General features: G+C 35.6%; 1 protein-coding gene across 2 annotated transcripts in view; it reads right to left on the reverse strand.

The window, feature by feature from the left end:
* The window catches only part of TCERG1 (transcription elongation regulator 1), a 63,840-nt gene that overhangs the window by 28,277 nt on the left and 15,231 nt on the right, over nucleotides 1–20,332 (reverse strand). Inside the window, exons 5-9 of one of the 2 annotated variants that reach the window (XM_004384941.1) lie at nucleotides 19,919–20,161; nucleotides 15,492–15,554; nucleotides 14,147–14,347; nucleotides 13,090–13,202; nucleotides 12,018–12,106 (exon numbers count right to left, since the gene is read on the reverse strand). In XM_004384941.1, coding sequence (XP_004384998.1) covers nucleotides 12,018–12,106; nucleotides 13,090–13,202; nucleotides 14,147–14,347; nucleotides 15,492–15,554; nucleotides 19,919–20,161 — 709 coding nt within the window. The remainder of the gene's footprint in view (nucleotides 1–12,017; nucleotides 12,107–13,089; nucleotides 13,203–14,146; nucleotides 14,348–15,491; nucleotides 15,555–19,918; nucleotides 20,162–20,332) is intronic. The other variant, XM_004384942.1, reaches the window with a different exon arrangement.

Genomic DNA, 20,332 nt, shown 5'->3' on the forward strand with positions numbered 1-20,332 from the left:
GGGTAAGGGGAGACATTTTCTCATTACTGTTGTTTATACATGGAGAATCAAACATGGTTTTTAGATTAGAAGAAAGCTGGTTGGTAAAGGTAAAAACAGCAGGTCAAAAAATTACTTGAGAAAATCAGTAAAAGCAAAGCAATCTGAGATCAGAGCTTACAGTGCTTGGGAACTTAGTTTCGCATAGCCAACTTGGGAATGCTAAATTTTAAACTATCACAAAGAACAATTTTAACAGCAGCAAATAATAATATTAAGCAGTTCTAAGCTAAAGAACAGACTATATATAAAAGAAATTATTCATTTAACACTCTTCCTATTACATAGTAGTTCTTAATAAACCAGAAATACAAATTCAAATAAAACCCTTAGTATCTGATAACATCTGGTATAAAAAGTAAAGCAAAGTATTGGCTCACTGCCCACTATGGCAGTGTAGCCACTAAAGCACATCATTTCTGCTAATTACACACACACACACACACACACACACACACACACACACACACACACACACACACACAACCACCTGAGGACTCAGTAAAGTTTAAAAAAGGAAAAGAAAAAAAAATAGCATAGAGAGCTTATAAAAATACCTGAGGGATGGGCGGGAACAAGGTTGGCAAACAAACGTAGAAAGCAAAGGCACACACGTTACTTATGTAAAAATATAGTATATGGCCACAAGGTCCACATTTTACTTGAGGTGTTATAATATTAACTCTATATACACTGTGAAGGGTTCAGTATGTATATTGTAATTCCTAGAGCAACAACTAAAAAATATTCAAAATAACCCAGTAAAGGGGGAACTGAGGAACAAAAAAATAGAAAAGACAAACAGAAAACGAACAATAATAGACCCAAATCAAACTATATCAAAAACTACATTAAATGTTACTAATTTAAACATACTAATTAAAAAGCGAAGATTGACAGAATGAAGAAAAAAATTAGACCCTACTACAGGCTGTCTACAAGAAACATACTTTAAATATAAAGACAGAGAGGTTGAAAGTAAATAGGTGGGAAAAAGATACACCACGTAAACAATAAGCACAAGAAGACAGGAGTGGCTACCTTAATAACAAATAAAATAGACTTTAAGACAGAGTATTACCAGAGCTAAAGGGGCTATTTTGTAATGATAAAGAGGACAATTAGCCAAGAAGACATAACAATTACAGAATATGCATGAGCCTAATAACAGAGACTCAAAAGAGATGAAGAATGGATCATATACAAGAATTTGAAGATCCCACAATTATAGGAGATTAATACCACTCTTTCTCAGCAACTGATAGACCAACCAGGCCCCCAAACAAACAAAACAAAAAACCAGTAAAGACAAAGACAATCTGAACACTATCCACCTCTTTGATCTAATGGATATTTATAGAACACTCCATCAATAACTGAGAATACACATTCTTTTCATTTCCTTTCATGGTACTAAGAAAGACCGTATGCTGGGTAATAAGTCTCAATAAATTTAAAAGTATCGAAATCATACAGTGTATTCTCTGACAACAGGGTAATTAAATCAATAACAATAAGGTAAGTAGAAAAATAACCAAATACCTAGAAAAGAAACAAAAGACCTCTAAAGAAGTCATGAATCAAAGGCAAAAATTAAAAAGTAAATTTTAAAATAATGTGAACTGAATGGCAATTAAAATGCAACATATCAAAATATGTAAGATACAGCTAAAGCAGTGCTTAGATGGAAACTTACAGCTTTAAATGCTTATATGTTAGATAAGAACTAATAATAATGACCTAAGAGTCTACTGTAAGAAACTACAGAAAGTGTAAAGTTAACTCAAAGTAGAAGGAATAATAAAGAGCAGAAATCAATTTAAAAATAAAAACAGAACAACCAGCCAAAAGTTGTTGTTTTTGTTTTTTTAAGACCAACAAAATTAAACTTCCAGCTAGACTGATTAAGAAAAAAGAGAACACAAATCACCAATACCTGGAATGAAAAAGGGGTTATTATCACAGCAAAGTATTATGAGGATGATATGAACAACTTTATGCCAACAAATTCAACAACTTAGATGAAATAAATTTCTTGAAAAATATAACTTGCCAAAATTGAAACAAGAAATAGAAAATCTGAATAACCCTTTCTGAATAATCCTATAGCTATCAAGAAGTTTAATTTGTTATCAAAAACCTTCCCAGAATATAGAACTCCAGTCCCAGATGGTTTCACTTGTTTATTCTATAAAGCATTAAGGAAATAGTAACACCAATTTTATAAACTTTTTCAGAAAATAGGAGTTGAGATCATCAATCACAACTCACTTTATGAAACCAGCACAATCCTAATTCCCAAATCTCACAAAGATACTATGAAAAAAAAAAAAAACTACAGATAAATATCCCGTGGGAATAAATATGCAAAATTCCTTAATAAAATATTAGCAAATAAAATCCAACAACATATAGAAAGGTAACATACCATGACAAGGTTTATCACAAAAATGCAGTTATTTTAACACTCATTCAATGTAATTCACCATCTTAAAAGAATGAAGGAGAGAAATTAGCTCATTTCAACAGATGCAGATTTACAATAAAAACACTAAAATGGAACAGAAGGGAACTTCCTCAAGGTTGCAGAATTGACTTGACTCAACGGCAGGGGGTTTGGACCAGTGGAAAACTTCCAGCTAACATATTTGATGGCAAAATACCAAACTGTCCCCCCACCCCACTTCCCCATATCAGGAACAAGGCGAGCACATCCACTTTTACTTATTCTATTTAGCGCTGTACTGAAGGTTCTAGCCATTGCATTCAGAAGAGAAAAAGCAATACAAGCACAAAAGATCTGAAAAAAAGAAATAAAGGTGCCTCTATATGCAGATGATTTATGTTTGTTTACACAGGAAATCCCAGGAATCTACAAAACTAAAAAACAGATAAATGAATTTAAAAACATTCTAGGATGCAAGGTTAATATATAAAATCAATTTTATTCTTACATATTAACAACAAACAATTAGAAAATGATTGGGAAAAAAACCTAATTTGCAATAGCACTGAAAAAAAATTGAGAAAATCTAGCAAAATATGTCCAAGATATTCACACTGAACACTGCTGAAAATATTAAAGATCTAAATAAATAGAAAGATAAATAACGTTCATGGATTGGAACATTCAATACTGTGATGATGTCAATTCTCCCCAGCTTAATCTATAGATTCAAAGCAATCTCAATAAAAATTTCAGCAAGCTTCTTTCGGGGGGTGTGTGTGTGTGTGCGTGCGTGCGTGCGTGTGTGTGCGTGTGTGTAAGAAAGTGACAAGCTGATTCTCAAATTTACACAAGAATGCAAAAAATATAGATTAATCAGGTTGGCTGTATCTTTTTAAGAACAAAGTTAAAGGACTTACCCCACCCTATTTCAAAACACTATAAAGCTTCAGTAATCAAGACAATTTGGTACTGGTGAAAAGACTGACACAGAGATCAACGGTACAGGACAGAGTCCAAAAAAAGACTGACACAAGTGATTTTTGACAAAGGTACAAAAGCAATTCAATGGAAAAAAGAATGTCTTCTCAACAAATGGTGCTAGGTCAACAGACTAGCTGCATAGGTAAAAATAACGAAAATGGATCCTTACTTCACACCATACACAAAAAATTAACTCAAAATGGATCATACACCTCAACGTAAAATCTAAAGCTATAAAACTTCTAGAGGAAAACAAGAAATCTTTGCAACATTGTCTTGAAACACAAAAAGCACAAACCACAAAAGAAAAAAACTGGCAAGCTGAACCACAAAATCAAAAACTTTGCTCTCTGAAAGACATTGTTACAAAAATCAAAAGGCAAGCCACAGACTGGGGGAAAATATTCACAACAGATGATGCATCTGTTCACATGTTCTTAACAGCTTTATTTGTAATTTATTTGAGTTGTTTCCAGTTTTTGGCTACACAAATAAATCTGCTAGGAACATTCTTGTACAAGTCTGTGTGTAGACATATGTTTTTGTTTCCCTTGAGTAAATACCTAGGAGTGGGATGGTTGAAAACTGGAAACCCACGTGTGCATCAACAGGTGAATGGATAAACAAAGTGTGGTATATTAATACCAAGGGATACTACTCAGCAATAAAAAGGAATTACTGATACAAACAACATAGACGAATCTCAAATCATTACTGCTGCATAACAGAAACTAGGCAAGCCAGTCACAGAAGGCCACATACTATATGATTCCATTTACATGAAATGTCCAGAATACGTAACTCTATAAAGAAAGTAGATTAGTGGTTGCCTAGGGTTGGGGAAGAGTCCCTGGGTGGTACAATTAACACACTCAACGGCTAAATGAAAAGTTGGAGGTCTAAGTCCACCCACAGGTACCTAGAAAGAAAGGCCTGGTAATCTACTTCTGAAAAATCAGGCACTGAAAACGCGATGGAAGCACAGTTTTACCCTGACACAAATGGGGTTGCTGAGTCTGAATCAATTCAATGGCAACTGGTGGTGGCAGTGGTAGTGGAAGGGTTAGAGAAGCTGGTGGAAAATTGGTTTGAGGTTTCTTTTGGGGGTAGTCAAAATGTTCTAAAATGGACTGTTGTGATGGTTGCGCGACTTTGTAAATACATTAAAAAATCATTAAATCATACACTTTAAATGGATAAATTAGATGGATTGTGAATTACATCTCAATAAAGCTGTTATACTGGGGGAAAAAAAAAACAACAGCTAGCCAAAAAAAAATACAGGTAGTCTCCCACTCATGAAGTGTTCAAGTTACAATGAACTGCACTTAACAACCATCTGTGTATCTGGAAAACTGAGTCTTCCTAGAAGGAAATTATGGGAAAACGCGCACATGGGATATGGAAAAATTGCTGAGTTACATGAACACGCTCCAAGCATTTGATCAGGATAATGTGATGGAAGAGATCAGTGGAAAAATGATCCATACGGCAAGAACGCTAAATTTAGAAGTTGATATTGCCAATGTGGAACAACTCATAGATCACAAAGAAGGGGAATTGACAGATCAGGACTTTAGGGATTCTGAAGAGGAAAGAAATGCTGAAGAAGAAAGAAATAATGAGGAAGAAGAGAAGTTGTCAAAAAATTTTACAGTGAAAGGATTAGGTGGAGTTTTTCCTAAACTAATCAGTGGCTTCAGTTACTTAAAAACACAGAGCCAAACTCAGATCACTTTGCTGAAGTTGAAAGGCAGATTCGGGAAGCAGTGAGATGTTACCACGAAATATATGAAGGAAAAAAAAAAAAACAAACGGACCATACAGACAACTCTCACTAATTTTCTGACTAGAAATGCCATCCCCATTCCCAGGGATAATCTAGATGATCCAGAACCTTTCACAAGTGGAGTTACTGCCGCAACTGACAAAATGCCGTCCTCCAACTCTTCTTCATCATTGGAGTAAATTTTTATGATTTGTGTATTTTTTTGTATGTATGAATGTATTAAAAACATATCTGTAAGTCTATATGTAATGTTTCCAACCCCCAAAGACAAAGATTGGATTTATAAAGATACTGATAATTAAAGGCAATAATAATGAAAACTTAAAATGAGGTATTCAACTTACATTAGAACCAACTTACAAAAGAGTCATTGGAATAGAATCTCATCGTAAGTTGGAGACTAGCTGTATACACTATCTGATTCTTGATATAAAATTCTAGAAAATGTAATCTATAATAATAGAAAGCAGAGGAATGCTTGAGGGTAGACAGAGGCAGGGATGGACTACGAAGGGATACAAGGAAAACTTTTGGAGGTAATGGAAATGTTATCTTGATATGGCAATGAATTTTAAATATGTGCATTTTATTGTACTTGAAGAAAATACATAATGTACTTCTAAACTCAAACTCTTTTTGTGCAAATGATGGAATAGGTGCCTTTTCTGTCATGGAATCCAACCAAAAACTAAGGTTTACTGAAATGCTTCTAATTTTGACCTCTCTTCACCATTAATTTTTAAAAGGACGAAAGGGAGGGCAATGTTATACATTCTCTTCCAAGTATTAAGGGTAGAATTCTCTTTAAGAATTTCCTTTAATCTGACTGGGTTCACAACAGAGGGTCCTGGACAGAGCTGGAGAAGGATGTAGAACAAAATTCTAACACACACAAAAAAGACCAGATTTACGGGCCTAAAGGAGACTGGAGAAACTCCCAGAGTGTGGCCCCCAGACACCGTTTTAGCTCAGTGGTGAAGTCACTTCTGGGGTTCACCGTTCAGCTGGGGATTGGACAGCCCCATAAAACAAACGGGACTAATGAGGCACAGCAGTCCAGGGACAAGGACTAGAAGGCAGGAGGGGAGAGGAAAGCTGGTGATAGGGAACGCAAGGTTGAGAAAGGACAGTGTTGACATGTCGTGGGGTTGTTAACCATTGTCATACGGCAATACGTGTACTAACGGTTTAATGAGAAACTATTCTGTTCTGCAAACCTTCATTTAAAGTACAAAAAAAAAAGAATTATCTATGTGAGGTCAAATTGACAACAGCAACTCAAAAGGTCTGATGGGAAGCCTAGGGGGCAGTGAGTTGAAGATAATGGTGATGGAATAATTTGGAAAAGGATAGTGAGAACAGCAGCATAACTGGAAGTACGTAACTGGTATCACTGAATTGTACCTGTAGAAATTTTTGAAATGGTGTCTTTGGTTAGGTGTATTTTCACCAAAAAAGAAAAAAAAGGTCCTCCAAGGCCAAGAAGGGAGAGGGTTGACATGTCGTGGGGTTGTTAACCAACGTCAAAACAATATGTGTACTACTGTTTAATGAGAAACTATTTGTTCTATAAACCTTCACCTAAAGTACAATTAAAAAAAAATTTCCTTTAGGACCATCCTGAGACACTTGTGTCATCTTAAGCTGTCAGATATTTAAGTTTATTGTGGAAAAAAAAGTAAGCCTAAATTTTTCATGCCAGTTTCTAAAACACTGCTTGATCTATATTATATTAACAGGAGTAAATTACTTTAATATGGAGATGCTACTCTACTAAATCATGTTACCTTCAAAATAGCCAAGTTGCCAATACAGCTCTCAAAATGTCAGAAATTCCCTGTGGAGGTAAGCCCTCTAGCGGTAAATGTGGAGTGAGAGGCTATCAGAGAAATGACGGACAAAACTTCTACAATTTTTTATTCTTTCATATTGTATTTTTTATGCATTCATGTATAGTTTTATAATACTATATACACATATACACATACATAGATATGTATACACATACACATACATACACATATACATATATGTATATATATATAATAAACTCTGAGAAGAAAACAACCTGAACACAGCTCCTTTCCCCTACTCCCAATCTCAAACTACTTGCCTCTCCTGAGCCAAAGAACTGCTAAGACCTGGAAATAACTGAAATCTTGGGCTCTACTTGGGTCTCAGCAAAGAGAACTGGTGCAGGCCTTCTCTCAGACCAGGCAAGCAACCAATGACCAGCAGATTCTGAGAAGAACTTGGCATTCAAAGATATGTGGATGCTTTGGGGGAAGGAAACACTGACTCTATACGGGAGTATCAAGTGTCCCTCACCTATAAAACACTAAATGCAGCTTTATGGGTACAGAGAAGCTTCATACAGGTGCCCTGGCATGGAAATGCAGCCTGCTTTTATAACCTAGGCCCATACAACTAGAACTGAGCCCCAGTGAACCAAAAGAGAAAAACAATGGCCCATCTAAGGTAAAGGAATCCAGAAGACAGAGAAAGAACAATCAGATAGAATAACTGAAACATATACCAAACTTAAGAAAAATGCTAAAGGAGACAGACAAAACATAGCCAAATAATAGAAACCTTTAAAGAGATTCAAGTGCAGTGGAAATACCTGTAAAACTTAAAAACATGATTCTTTAAACTAAGATATTCTGAGTAGAAGAATTAAAGACAATGGTCACTACCAGACCTGAATCAGTGATTCAGAAGATCAATGAATAAATAACTAAAAGCAGAGCATAAAAACTATATATATAACTCATCAAAAAATAATAATAATACAGGCACAGAGGTTAATAGATCCAAGAGACCTAACATGCATTACAGATAATCCAGAAAGGTAAAAAGAAACAGATGAAGAGAAGCAATAATTCTAAAAGAAAATTTTGCTAATCTGAGACCAGACTTGAGTCTGAAAATTAATAAGGCCCATCAAGCTCAACTGGAGGGGGAAAAACAGAGAGGGGCAGGTAGCAGTTTCTCATCTACAATACTCAAAACCACAAATATATTCTTTGACTTTGAAATTAGATAAATACCTTCCATAATTCATAATTATTAAAATGAATCTGTGTATCATGTTGGTGGCATAACTACATAGAAAATGACTCAAATGACTTTAAAACACAATAATTTGACTGTACATCCATAGCAGGATATACCCTAAACATAAAAAGAACTGAAAAACAAAAGCTTAAGCTGTTCACTGGGGGGACAAAATTGCCACGGATTGGAAACTACTGATGTAGGCAATATTAATCATCAATGGTGGCTATCATCACAAAAACGAGACAGACAACTAGATGCATCATGAGGAACATGTACACCATCAGATTACAAACTGATCTTGCCAAAAAGATCAAACCTGAATCTGATCACACCTCTAGATCTACTTACTAGTTTACTAATTTCAATGGATGACCCTATTAAACAGCATTGAAGGGACGCAATAATAAAACTGAGATTGTGGGATGCTATAAGACAAAACGTATTTCCTCAGTTAAAAAAAAAAAAACAAGGAAACACCTATACAAGGAAAACTACAAAACACTACTGCAAGAAACCCAAGGGGATCTACATAAATGGAAGAACATACCATGCTCATGGATAGGTAGACTCAAAATTGTGAAAATGACAATTCTACCCAAAGCAATCTACAAATACAATGCCATCCCAATCCAAATACCAGCAAAATTGTTCAAAGAGATGGAAAAACTAATCATTAACTTTATATGGAAAGGGAAGAAGCCCCGAGTAAGTAAACCACTACTGAAGAAGAAGAATAAAGTTGGAGGACTCACACTACCTGACCTCAGAACCTACTATACAGCTATGGTAGTCGAAACAGCCTGGTACTGGTACAACAGATACGTTGACCAATGGAACCGAATTGAGAACCCAGATGTAAATCCATCCACCTATGGTCACTTATCTTTGACAAGGACCCAAAGTCCATCAAATGGGGAAAAGACAGTCTTTTTAACTAATGGTGCTGGTGAAACTGGATATCCATCTGCAAAACAATGGAACAGGACCCATACCTCACGCCATACACAAAAACTAATTCAGAATGGATCAAAGACCTAAATATAAAGCCAAAAACTATGAAGTTCATAGAAGAAAAAATAGGACCAATGCTACAAGCCCTAATACACGGCATTAACAGGATACAAACCCCAGAAGCTAAGCTAGATAACTGGGATCTTCTAAAAATCGAACACCTATGCTCTTCAAAAGATTTCACCGAAAGAGTCAAAAGAGAACCTACAGACTGGGAAAAAATTTTTGGATAGTACAAGTCAGACAAAGGTCTAATCTCTAAAATCTACAAGAAAATCCAACACCTCTACAACAAAAAGACAAATAAACCTGTTAAAAATTGGGCAAAGGAAATGAACAGACACTTTACCAAACAAGACGTTCAAGCAGCCAACAGACACATGAGGAAATGCTCATGATCACTAGCCATTAGAGAAATGCAAATTAAAACCACAGTGAGATACCATCTCACCCTGGCATTACTGGCATGAATCAAAAAAACTGGAAATAACAAATGCTGGAGGGGCTGCGGGGAGATCAGAACTCTTACGCACTGCTTGTGGGAATGCAAAATGATACAACCATTTTGGAAAATGATATGGCGCTTCCTCACAAAGCTAGAAATAGACATACCATACGATCCAGCAATCCCACTCCTAGGAATATATCCTAGAGAAATAAGAGTCGTCACTTGAATAGACACATGCACACCTATGTTCATGGCAGCATTGTGCACAATAGCCAAACGATGGAAACAACCTAGATGCCCATCAACAGATAAATGGATAAACTATGGTACATACACACAATGGAGTACTATGCAACGAGAAAGAACAATGATGAATCTGTGAAGCATCTCATAGCATGGATGAAACTGGAGGACATTATGCTGAGTGAAGTAAGTCAATCAAAAAAGACAAATATTGTATGAGACCTCTATTGTAAAAACCCATGAAAAAGCTTACACATAAAAAGTAACAATCTTTGTTGGCTACCAGGGATGGGAGGGGTGGGGGGGGAAATACTAAATAGGCAATAGATAAGTGGTATCTTTGGTGAAGGGTGAGAGTACACAATACTGGGGAAATCAGCACAACTTGTACAAGGAAAGGTCATGAAAGCTCCCTAGACACATCCAAACTCCCTGAGAGACTAAACAGCTGGGCCGAAGGCTGTGGGGACCATGGTCTTGGGGAACATCTAGCTCAACTGGCATAACACAGTTTATAAAGGCAATGTTCTACATTCTACTTTGGTGAGTAGCATCTGGGGTCTTAAAAGCCTGTGAGCAGCCATCTAAGATACTCCAGTGGTCTCATCCCTTCGGGAGCAAGGGAGAATGAAGAAAACAGGATACAAGGAAAAGATTAGTCCAAAGGACTAATGGACCACAGCTACCAAGGCCTCCACCAGACTGAGTTCAGTACAGCTAGATGGTGCCCGGCTACCACCACTGACTGCTCTGACCGCGATCTCAACAGAAGGTTCTGGACAGAGCTGGAGAAGGATGTAGAACAAAATTCTAACACACAAAAAAAAGACCAGCTTTACTGGCCTAAAGGAGACTGGAGAAACCCCGAGAGTACGGCCCCCAGACACCCTTTTAGCTCAGTGGTGAAGTCACTTCCGGGTTCACCGTTCAGCTGGGGATTGGACAGCCCCATAAAACAAAACAGGACTAATGAGGCACAGCAGTCCAGGGACAAGGGCTAGAAGGCAGAAGGGGACAGGAAAGCTGGTGATAGGGAACCCAAGGTTGAGTAAGGACAGTGTTGATGTGTAGTGAGGTTGTTAACCATTGTCATAGGGCAACATGTGTACTAACTGTTTAATGAGAAACTATTTTGTTCTGTAAACCTTCACCTAAAGTGAGAACAGCAGCACAACTGAAGAGCACAGTCGGTGTCACTGAACTGTGGATCTAGAAATTTTTGAAATGGTATATCTTTGGCTATGTGTATTTTTACCAAAAAAAAAAAGGTCAAGAAGGGAGAGGGTTGACATGTCGTGGGGTTGTTAACCGATGTCATAAAACAATATGTGTACTACTCTTTAATGAGAAACTATTTGTTCTGTAAACCTTCACCTGAAGTACAATTAAAAAAAAAAATAAGGAGACAAAAGTAGTTGGAAGGGAACCTATACTTTATGAGACTTAAAAGGCAAGCAAACTCACTGCAATGTATTTGGACTATGAATTAAATAAGCTGGAGCAGGAGAGGAGGCACTGATTGATATGGGGAGAGGAAGGAATGGGAAAACCAAGCAAAAGAAAAACAAGTAGACTTTTCAGTATTTAGATAAAAAGACCTGAATAATTTTACACAGTTCTATAAATGTAATCACGTGTGTGTGTATCTATACATGCACACATATATGTAACAACAAATATATTAAACGTTAAAGAATAAAAGTAAATTAAGGATCTCACAACAGTTCAGGTCTATAATTAGGAATGACAAACACTAATTGAGAGCACCGTGAAGGAGGGAAGACAATGCAGCAATTGAGTTTTAGGTTTGAACACCCTAATACAACAAACAACAGCCGTAATACTTAGTAATAAAAAGTATATTATAAAAACATAAATTTGATATATACGTTTTGAAAATACTTTTCCTTCTACAGAATAAGCCATGTAACAATCCAGTTCAATTCAATGGAAAAAAAAAAAAAAAAAGGCTCCAGTTTACTGATGAAGGTACCTACCAAGGAGTACCAGGAATAGGTGTAGTAGCTACTGGCTTTGCCTTCTGGGCAGCCTTTTCTTCTTCGGTCATCTCCTCTTCTTTGGGCTCCTATGAAGAAATGATATTATTTCCATTTAATTTATATCATAAAACTTTAACTGAATATTCCACAGACAGAACATCACTATAAATCCCTTAAAGTGCTACCGACACAAGGTCTGCTGCTAGAACAGGGAGGAGAGGATCGAGTCTTAGAGTAGGAATTTCTAAGGAAGTTCCCTAGAAACTTGCTGCTAGACAGAGCCTAAGGAATCCTGACGGCACAAACAGTTAAGTGTTCGGCTGCCAAACAAAAGGTTGGCAGTTCCAACCCACTAAGCAGCTTTGCAGGAGAAAGACCTGGCGAACTGCTTTGCTAAAGACTACAGCCAAGAAAACCCTTTGTGGCAGTTCTACAGTTCTGTGAGTCCAAAACAACTCGATGACACCTAACAACAAAGCCTAATTCTACAACAGCAGAACCCAGCAGCAGCAGCTGGCCCTATCTCATAGACTCACTGGCCATCTGCTTAGGAGAACTGAGAACTTTAGTATAGAAAATTAGAGGTGTCCTCTTCATTTCAGGTTGTTTCTTATTTCTGCTAACTTTCCTACCAACGAAGCATGGCAACCACCAGTCCCTTCATAAAGAAAGCTTCCAAAAATCAGAGCTCTTTTAGGGGTATACAGGGATCATTCCATGCCAGGACACAACAGTAGGAGAGGACAGACAATACATAACCAATATTCCCCAAATATGAAGTTGCATTTATAATTTTAACATGTACCAGTCTAGAAGTCAGGAGACTGGAGATCAGGTCCAGGCTCTGGTCCAAGGCCTTTTGTTTCTATGGACCTCAGTTTAGTATAAGAAGCAACTTAATTAAATTTTCAAAGGAAAAATTGAATTAGAAACTTCAAGGAATCCTAAAATTTCAGGAGTCAAATTTATGACAATTGTTCAAAAATATATCAAATATATTTTCAGTTACAAATAAACTGTACCAAATAATTAATGCTGGCACCCTGGTTAACAGGTCAAGGCCCTTTACCTCCTTTATCTCCTTTATAGGCTCTTCTTTAGGATCCTCCTCCTCCGTCTCCATTGGGAGCGGTTCTTCAGAGGGTTCTTTAATTGGCTCTTTAATCTTCTCTTCTAATTTTTCTATTAAAAAATTAAGATAATGTAACTCACTGATTTTAATATAATTTTCCAAGAATTTTCAGAGACTAAGCACTTAAAAGATACTCCAATTTCTACTGACCATAAAAATAAAATATCCTTCCCTGTAATAGTGATTTGAAACTAATGTAATGCTCAACTTCAAATACCTTGCTTCACCAACTGAGAAATTATCTTTAGAGAAAACCTAGTTGGACTTCAAAGGGACATAAAGTCTTCCAGATCATTTATATGTCGTTTGTAGCAATCATTCATTTTACTGAAAGGGATAAGACATTAAGATTCTTAGGAGCAAGATCAGGGACTTGTGATATAGAAAATTATGAGTCTTCTTCATATAGGACTCCAAGGGCCTAAATATTTTCTTCAGAACACATAAAATGAACATATTCCTTCCTGATCAGTAGTATCAGTCTCAGTAAGGGTAACAATAATTATATAATTTCTGACAACAGTTAAAAAAATACATTTTTTTAATGGCTTCAAATAAACACAATAATGATAAACATGTAAGTAGAAGCAGCCTTGGTGATGCAGTAGTTAAGCACTCAGCTGCTAACCAAAAAGGTCAGAGGTTCAAATCCACCAGCAGTTGCTTCATGGGAGAAAGATGTGGCAGTCTGCTTCCATAAAGATTTACAGCCTTGGAAACCCTATGGGGGCAGTTCTACTCTGTCCTATAGAGTCGCTATGAGTGAGAATTGACTCATTTGGCAATGAGTTTTTTGTTGGTTTGTATGTAAGCAGAAGAACTGACTTTCTAAACAAATACATACTATCAACTCAGTGGCAACAACCCAAGAACTATGTAATTATTAGAAAACCCCTCAAAAGCGTTAAAAAAGAATTAACTCAGAATTTCAAATAATATTCTATTTATAATATCATAGTTCACATTCCTTCTTAAGTCATTAAAACAACTATACCTTTTTCCTTTAGTTCTTGGGGTTTTTCCCAGGTTGATTCTAATGTTCTATTGTTATAATAATATGTCTTCCCATCTGCTGTTTTATATTCAGTCCACTCAGAAACTGCTGTTGCTCCAGCTAAGGTAGCAGGTGAAGCTGCAATAGCAACCTGGGGATGTATCATGGGTACGATAGGAGGGGCCATTCCTGGCAAGACACCTAAAAGAAGAATAATGAAAAATTAGATTCAAGTATCAAATTGAAATTCAAAACAAAACCTTAAAATATGGGCTTAAATCTTTCTATTAAATATTACATTCATAAATGAATGAGCCAGTTGGAACAAAAAAAAATCATATAAAAAGGTTTAAATATTAGTTTTATTTCTGTTTTTTTGGTTCTAATGCCTAAATTCGATTAGCCTCAGAAATTCAACCCAAGTACCTTAAGAACTGTCAGAAACTTGGGTCTCACTGATCGCAAAGTCTTAATACAATAATCATAAAAATTATGGCATATTTTCTCCTTATGAATAAAATTTATTTTTATAAATATAATTTTTCAAATTCTTATGAAATTAAGGCAACAAGTTTATTTCCTGAGGCAAAATTACTTTCTAGTTAAGACACCTAAAAAAGATATGAATAAAACTCTCACTTTAAAAGTAAATGAGTTTATCAAATCTCTTTAATATACTAAATGATTAAGTCAGATATCCGTATAAACTCTTTAAGTAAGTTAGTTTATTCTTTTTCTTAAAGGAAGCAAAGCTCCTTCTATTTTTTAAAAGACAAGCCAAGTTTTTTGTTTTGTTTTTTTTGAACTTTTTTACAAGCTAGTACTATAATATAAAGATATATGAATCAAAATTGGAGGAAAAAAACTCAAATTGTATACTAGAATTTAAGTTTCTGGTAGTTGCCTTACTTCAACAACTATAAAATATAAATTCGTACTATACACAAAAATATTCACACACATATACTCACTAGCATGCAAGCATAATCATGTCACTTTACACATGGAAATGATTTTTTTATATTTAACTTAAAAACACACATCAAAAAATAAAATTAAATGTTATGAATATGAGAATGAAGTTGTTTACACTTATTACATAAATTAAGATATAAAGTGATCTGACCTTATTTGCTTTTGTGAACCAAAGAAGCTAATACTACAGGCAATTGGGAAAATTAAGTGTTGGCCAAATATGACAACTGCATTTATACTGCTCGTTAAAAAGAAAAATATAAAAAAATCCACTCACTTGGGCAAAATAAATAAATAAAAGGATAAACAACAACATTCACTACCATGCCAACTTACAGACAAAACAAACTAAGATGGTTTTAAAAATTACCGGTCTTGGTGGTAGCGACTGTCTTTACATACGGGCAGCTGACTATTTGCATCATTGCTACACCTGTAAAATGGATAAGCAAGCATATGTTGGAAAGCTGCCATTGTATGTCAGCTACCACTGGGATTCAGGGAAATAATTTACCACTACAATTTAGAATGCTACTTCCAATGAAAAAGACCAAGAATGGAGTAAAATTTCTTTTTGTTGACATTTTGTGGGAAGTGGTGCCAAATCCAATGATACTAATTCTAAATTACAGCATCAATTACCTTTTTATCAAACCAGCTATGACAACATTTGAAGGAGTCTCAGGAGATTAAATTCAATAAAGGAAAGCCCCTTCATTACATGTACCTGACAAGTTCTCATGTAGGGCATTTTCCCACAGGACATCCAACCCATGCTGCCGTTGCTTAGATACCAGTGAAAGGCAGATGCAGCATGACACTGACAAAACACTCATCTTTCTTTATGCTGCTGCTAAGTTGGAACTACACACAGGAGCTGAAGCACCGACCACAACCATGCAGAGTAGATAAGGAAAAAGGACAAAGAGCAGTGGAAGGGAAAGGAAGAATATAAGATAAGAGATGTATCCAAATACTCCATTGCAAATAATAGTTTAAATAAAAGAAGGGCAGAGATGAAAAGGAGGGTAGCTATGGAACTAATGACAAAGTGTCCATGTTTTTGCCTGTTCTGTGGAATCCCATGAGGTCGGTACCCTGTGGAGACGGCTAAAACATTAAGAAAAATGCAGTCCCTTTAAATCACTTAATAACTATTGGGGCTGATGGCTGCAGAAACCTTTATCTAGCTAAAGGAGTAGCAGTTGTATTAAAGAATGGAAATTACGTACAGTTCTTAGAAGAACGAAGACTCATCATGATGCATTGCAATGATGATTTTAAAAAAGGGAATGAAAGAAAAAGTTGGAAAACTAAGACTGATTGAGGAAATTCAAAATTGAAGGTGAATTAAAAAAATTTTCAAGAAAGGGCTGAACGTGAAGAAAGGGTAGGAGAAATAATTTTTACTTTTTCACTGAAAAAACTAAACTTAGTTTGGTACCCAGAAAAATTAAAAAATAGTAACAATAATAATTATCTTCCCCAATAAAGGACCAGAAATGAAAAACTTCCTAATTCAGAGACTAAAATTAAAATCAAACATCCGGATTTATAAACAATGTAATTACAATTATGTTCACTCACACACGAAAAAAATACTGCCGATTTTTGAAGAGTTTTTTATTTCTGAATTACTATTTTAAACAAAGAATATTAAAGCTAAACTATTAATTCTGAAACTAGAACAAACGCACTGGATCATACAAGCGTGCTGAATAAAGTTATATGTATACTTTTATTATCCCTAATGCTTAAAGAAAGTAATGGAAAAATCCATTAGGCTAAGAAGTTATAGCATGTATTAACTTAGTATAAATACTGCCATCTGCAGGATCACTGAACTTAACTATGCCAGCACTAGAAATTCAATTCTTAAAACACATGAACTCTATTCTCAAAGACTGTTCTCCAAAATCATCCTCCAATAAATAATTTTAAACATACAAATTAAAGAGAAGAAAATAAAATCTATTAATGTGGACTTAACTGCCACTGTTAAAATCAACTGGGCCGACACAGAACTCTTCTAGATTTGACTATCAACATTAGACCATTCTGAAAGGTCATACATGTTTCTTCTCCTGCTAAAAAGATAAACTCACACTTTTCTCTCTCAGTGATTACATGCATTATCATGAAGACTCACAAAATAACCACACAACTACATTTTTCATCTTTTTTTAAGGGATCATTTGTTCAATTTTCCTACAACTCTGTCCTCAAAGTATGTTCTATTAAGCAATTAGAAAATTACACTAAGTCTCTTAGATAATTCTAATGCTATGACAGTAAGCTTCCTAAAATTCCCATCAAGATTTTATAGTTTTAGAAGCAGAAATCCTATAATCCTAAACCAATTTACTATCTCCAATATCCACCTCTTACTTCTGTATTTACCTAATTCTTCCATTCCTTTCTTTCACCTTGACTACCTCTTGCTTAATCATCCTCATTGGAGCCAAACAATGCTATTTCAAATAGAAGTTAAGGCTCCCAGATAAATTACATTCAAATCCATCCTGTTCATCTTGCTGCCAAGTTGAAATAAAGAAGGCAAAACAGAGAGAAATGGATCACAATGTACATGAAACCTAATGAAGGCTTGAGGAGGAGAAAAACAACTCTTCTTTTTCTTTCTTTTTCACTAATGCATCTTGGAGGACTGAATTAAAAGGGAAAATGAGAAAAATGAATATTAATATCAAAAATTCCTTAATATAGAAACAAATATCAATACCAAAGATGCTTCCGTTCCCACTAGTTTCTTCTCCAAAAAATCTTGGTATCTTGGGTAAAATCTTACAGATTATCTAAATTCTCTTCCAAGTGACCCACAAAATGTCGTTAGTGACTGCCATTCATAGAATGCCTTTACTGCCAAACACCTCACAGGTACCACTACATTTGGTGATCCAATTAGTCATTACCACCTGCTCTAAAATTTTTAATGATGGGGGTGAGGATCAGGGAGACCATGACATCGAAGTGCAGGTATAGCTGGGAGAATTTTACTGTGACAAAGTTCCACTTGCTACAGAAGTGAATTCTGCTACTCTGTACCATTCATTCACTGTTGAACCTCTAAAACAAAACAAGTCATTTCAGACAATACCCTTTCATATACTTGAACAAAGTTATCATGCTACCTTCTCAGTCTTCCCTACAGAATTAACAACCTCAACTCCTCTATATCACTCAGAATTCAGGATCTAGTCTTAACACTATCCTTGACCCTAAAGCAGAGCCCAGTGGCACAATAGTTAAGAGCTCGGCTGCTAACCAAAAGGTCAGCATCAGCTGCTCCGTGGAAACCCTATGCAGCAGTTCTACTCTGTCCTACAGTGTCATTATGAGTCAGAATACACTTGACAGCAACGGGTTTTGGGTTTGGTTTGGAGCAAGAAGAGGTTATGATGAACATTAATCTATTCTCCATTTACCAATTTTCTCCAAAAAGTATATGCAAAGGAGAAGTATCCAGCTGCTTGTCTTAAAGGGATAGCCCCTAGTTTCAGAGAAAACATTTTTGGTTTTTTCATACTTTTAAATGATTTTAGTTTCTCAAACATCACATATTGGAATTGTAAATTATCTAACATTATATCAACAATGAAAAAAAGGCTTTTTTACCAAAAAATTTTTGAAATTTTTGGGGTTTTGTTTTTTTCTTGCCATGGGTAACACCTGAAAAAGTATCCTTTCAAAATGGTCACAAGGAAAAAGGTAACTAGGGCAACAGTGATGCTATATTATAACCCTGTTCTTAAAAAGAAACTAGTATAATAAAATAACAATAAATAGTGACAGAATGTGAAACTGGGAGACAAACCTACGTTCTATTCATCTTCACTACAAACTAGCTCTGTGATCTTGATCTACGGTATTAATAGTTTCATCTATACACGAGGAGAATAGACCAAGGATCAAGGATCCCTTACAGAAATAAAATTCATTCATTTTAAATATGCTTAACAACAGCAAATGCATTCAAATTAGGATGCCCAACGCTATAAATGTCTAATCCCTATGGGAAGAATTCTACTCTACAATCTTTTAGTTCCTTCTTTAGTCTTGACCATTTCCCCTAAGACAATAAAACAAATGAATTCACCATAATCACGTATTTAAACTTATAACTGGTGCATGTTAAACTTTACTTCACAATCATTACAAAGGAAACTGCTGGTTCCTGTTTTATATGAATTTTTTTATAATTCAGTGACTCACAGTTTCTTCCCCATATAACACAGTTATCAAGAGCAAGGTACCTGGATCTGGAGTGACTAGGGTCAAATCTCAGCACCATCACTTAACAACTATGCAACATGGGCAAGTAATTTAACCTGCCTGTGTACCTACCTCATAAGATGATTGTGAAAATTAAATAAGTTAATACATGTAAAGTGTTTAAAACAGTATACAGTATATAAATCACTCAACCTGTATTAGCTGTTATGACTTGTGACTTTCAAATCCATAGACTCGATCCCTTAAAAATATTGCATTTAGAACATATTTACATGAAAATATGATCATTTTTAATTCATTGAGGTCATTATCCAAAGTAAGTGTAGTTTTAAATGTGACTCTAGTTTTAAGACATGTAAACAACAACAAAAAACGGACATTTACCAAAACTTAAGAGAAAATACTGTAGTTAGCCATGAATCTTTCAAAAACGTTTCAAACAGGTGAGATTCAAGGCAAATTTCAAATGTAACAGACACATGAGAACAAACTAACTGACAATATGGAAAACATAGCTAAAAAGACTATTATAATCTGTTGGTTTACCTGGAAGTGGAATTGGCATGCCAGGAAGGGGAACACGAAACGGAGGTACCATTACTGGTGGAAAAGCAGGTATTGCTGCTGCTGGTTGAGGTACCGAATGAGGAACAGCAGGAGGTAACGTCTGGGGGTGCGGCTGGGGAACAGTTTGCACAGGTGTGGCTGTAGGAGCAGGAGTTGAAACACTAACTGTAGGCGTGGCAACTGAAACAGCAGAACTTGGGGTCTGATCTTGTGTTGTGGGTGCTGATAAAAGATAAAAAAAATGTATCATTCCTTCATAAACCATGTTACTATATTCATTCATTTATTCATTCAATAAGTATTTATGGGCCCATACCATGCACTGCAAGATATCTGTAAAAAGATCTCTGACTTCAAGAAGCTTGAAAATAGTTAAATAAAAAATATAAAAAA

This window comes from Trichechus manatus, unplaced genomic scaffold (assembly GCF_000243295.1).
Source record: "Trichechus manatus latirostris isolate Lorelei unplaced genomic scaffold, TriManLat1.0 scaffold00130, whole genome shotgun sequence".
Lineage (NCBI taxonomy): Eukaryota > Metazoa > Chordata > Mammalia > Sirenia > Trichechidae > Trichechus > Trichechus manatus.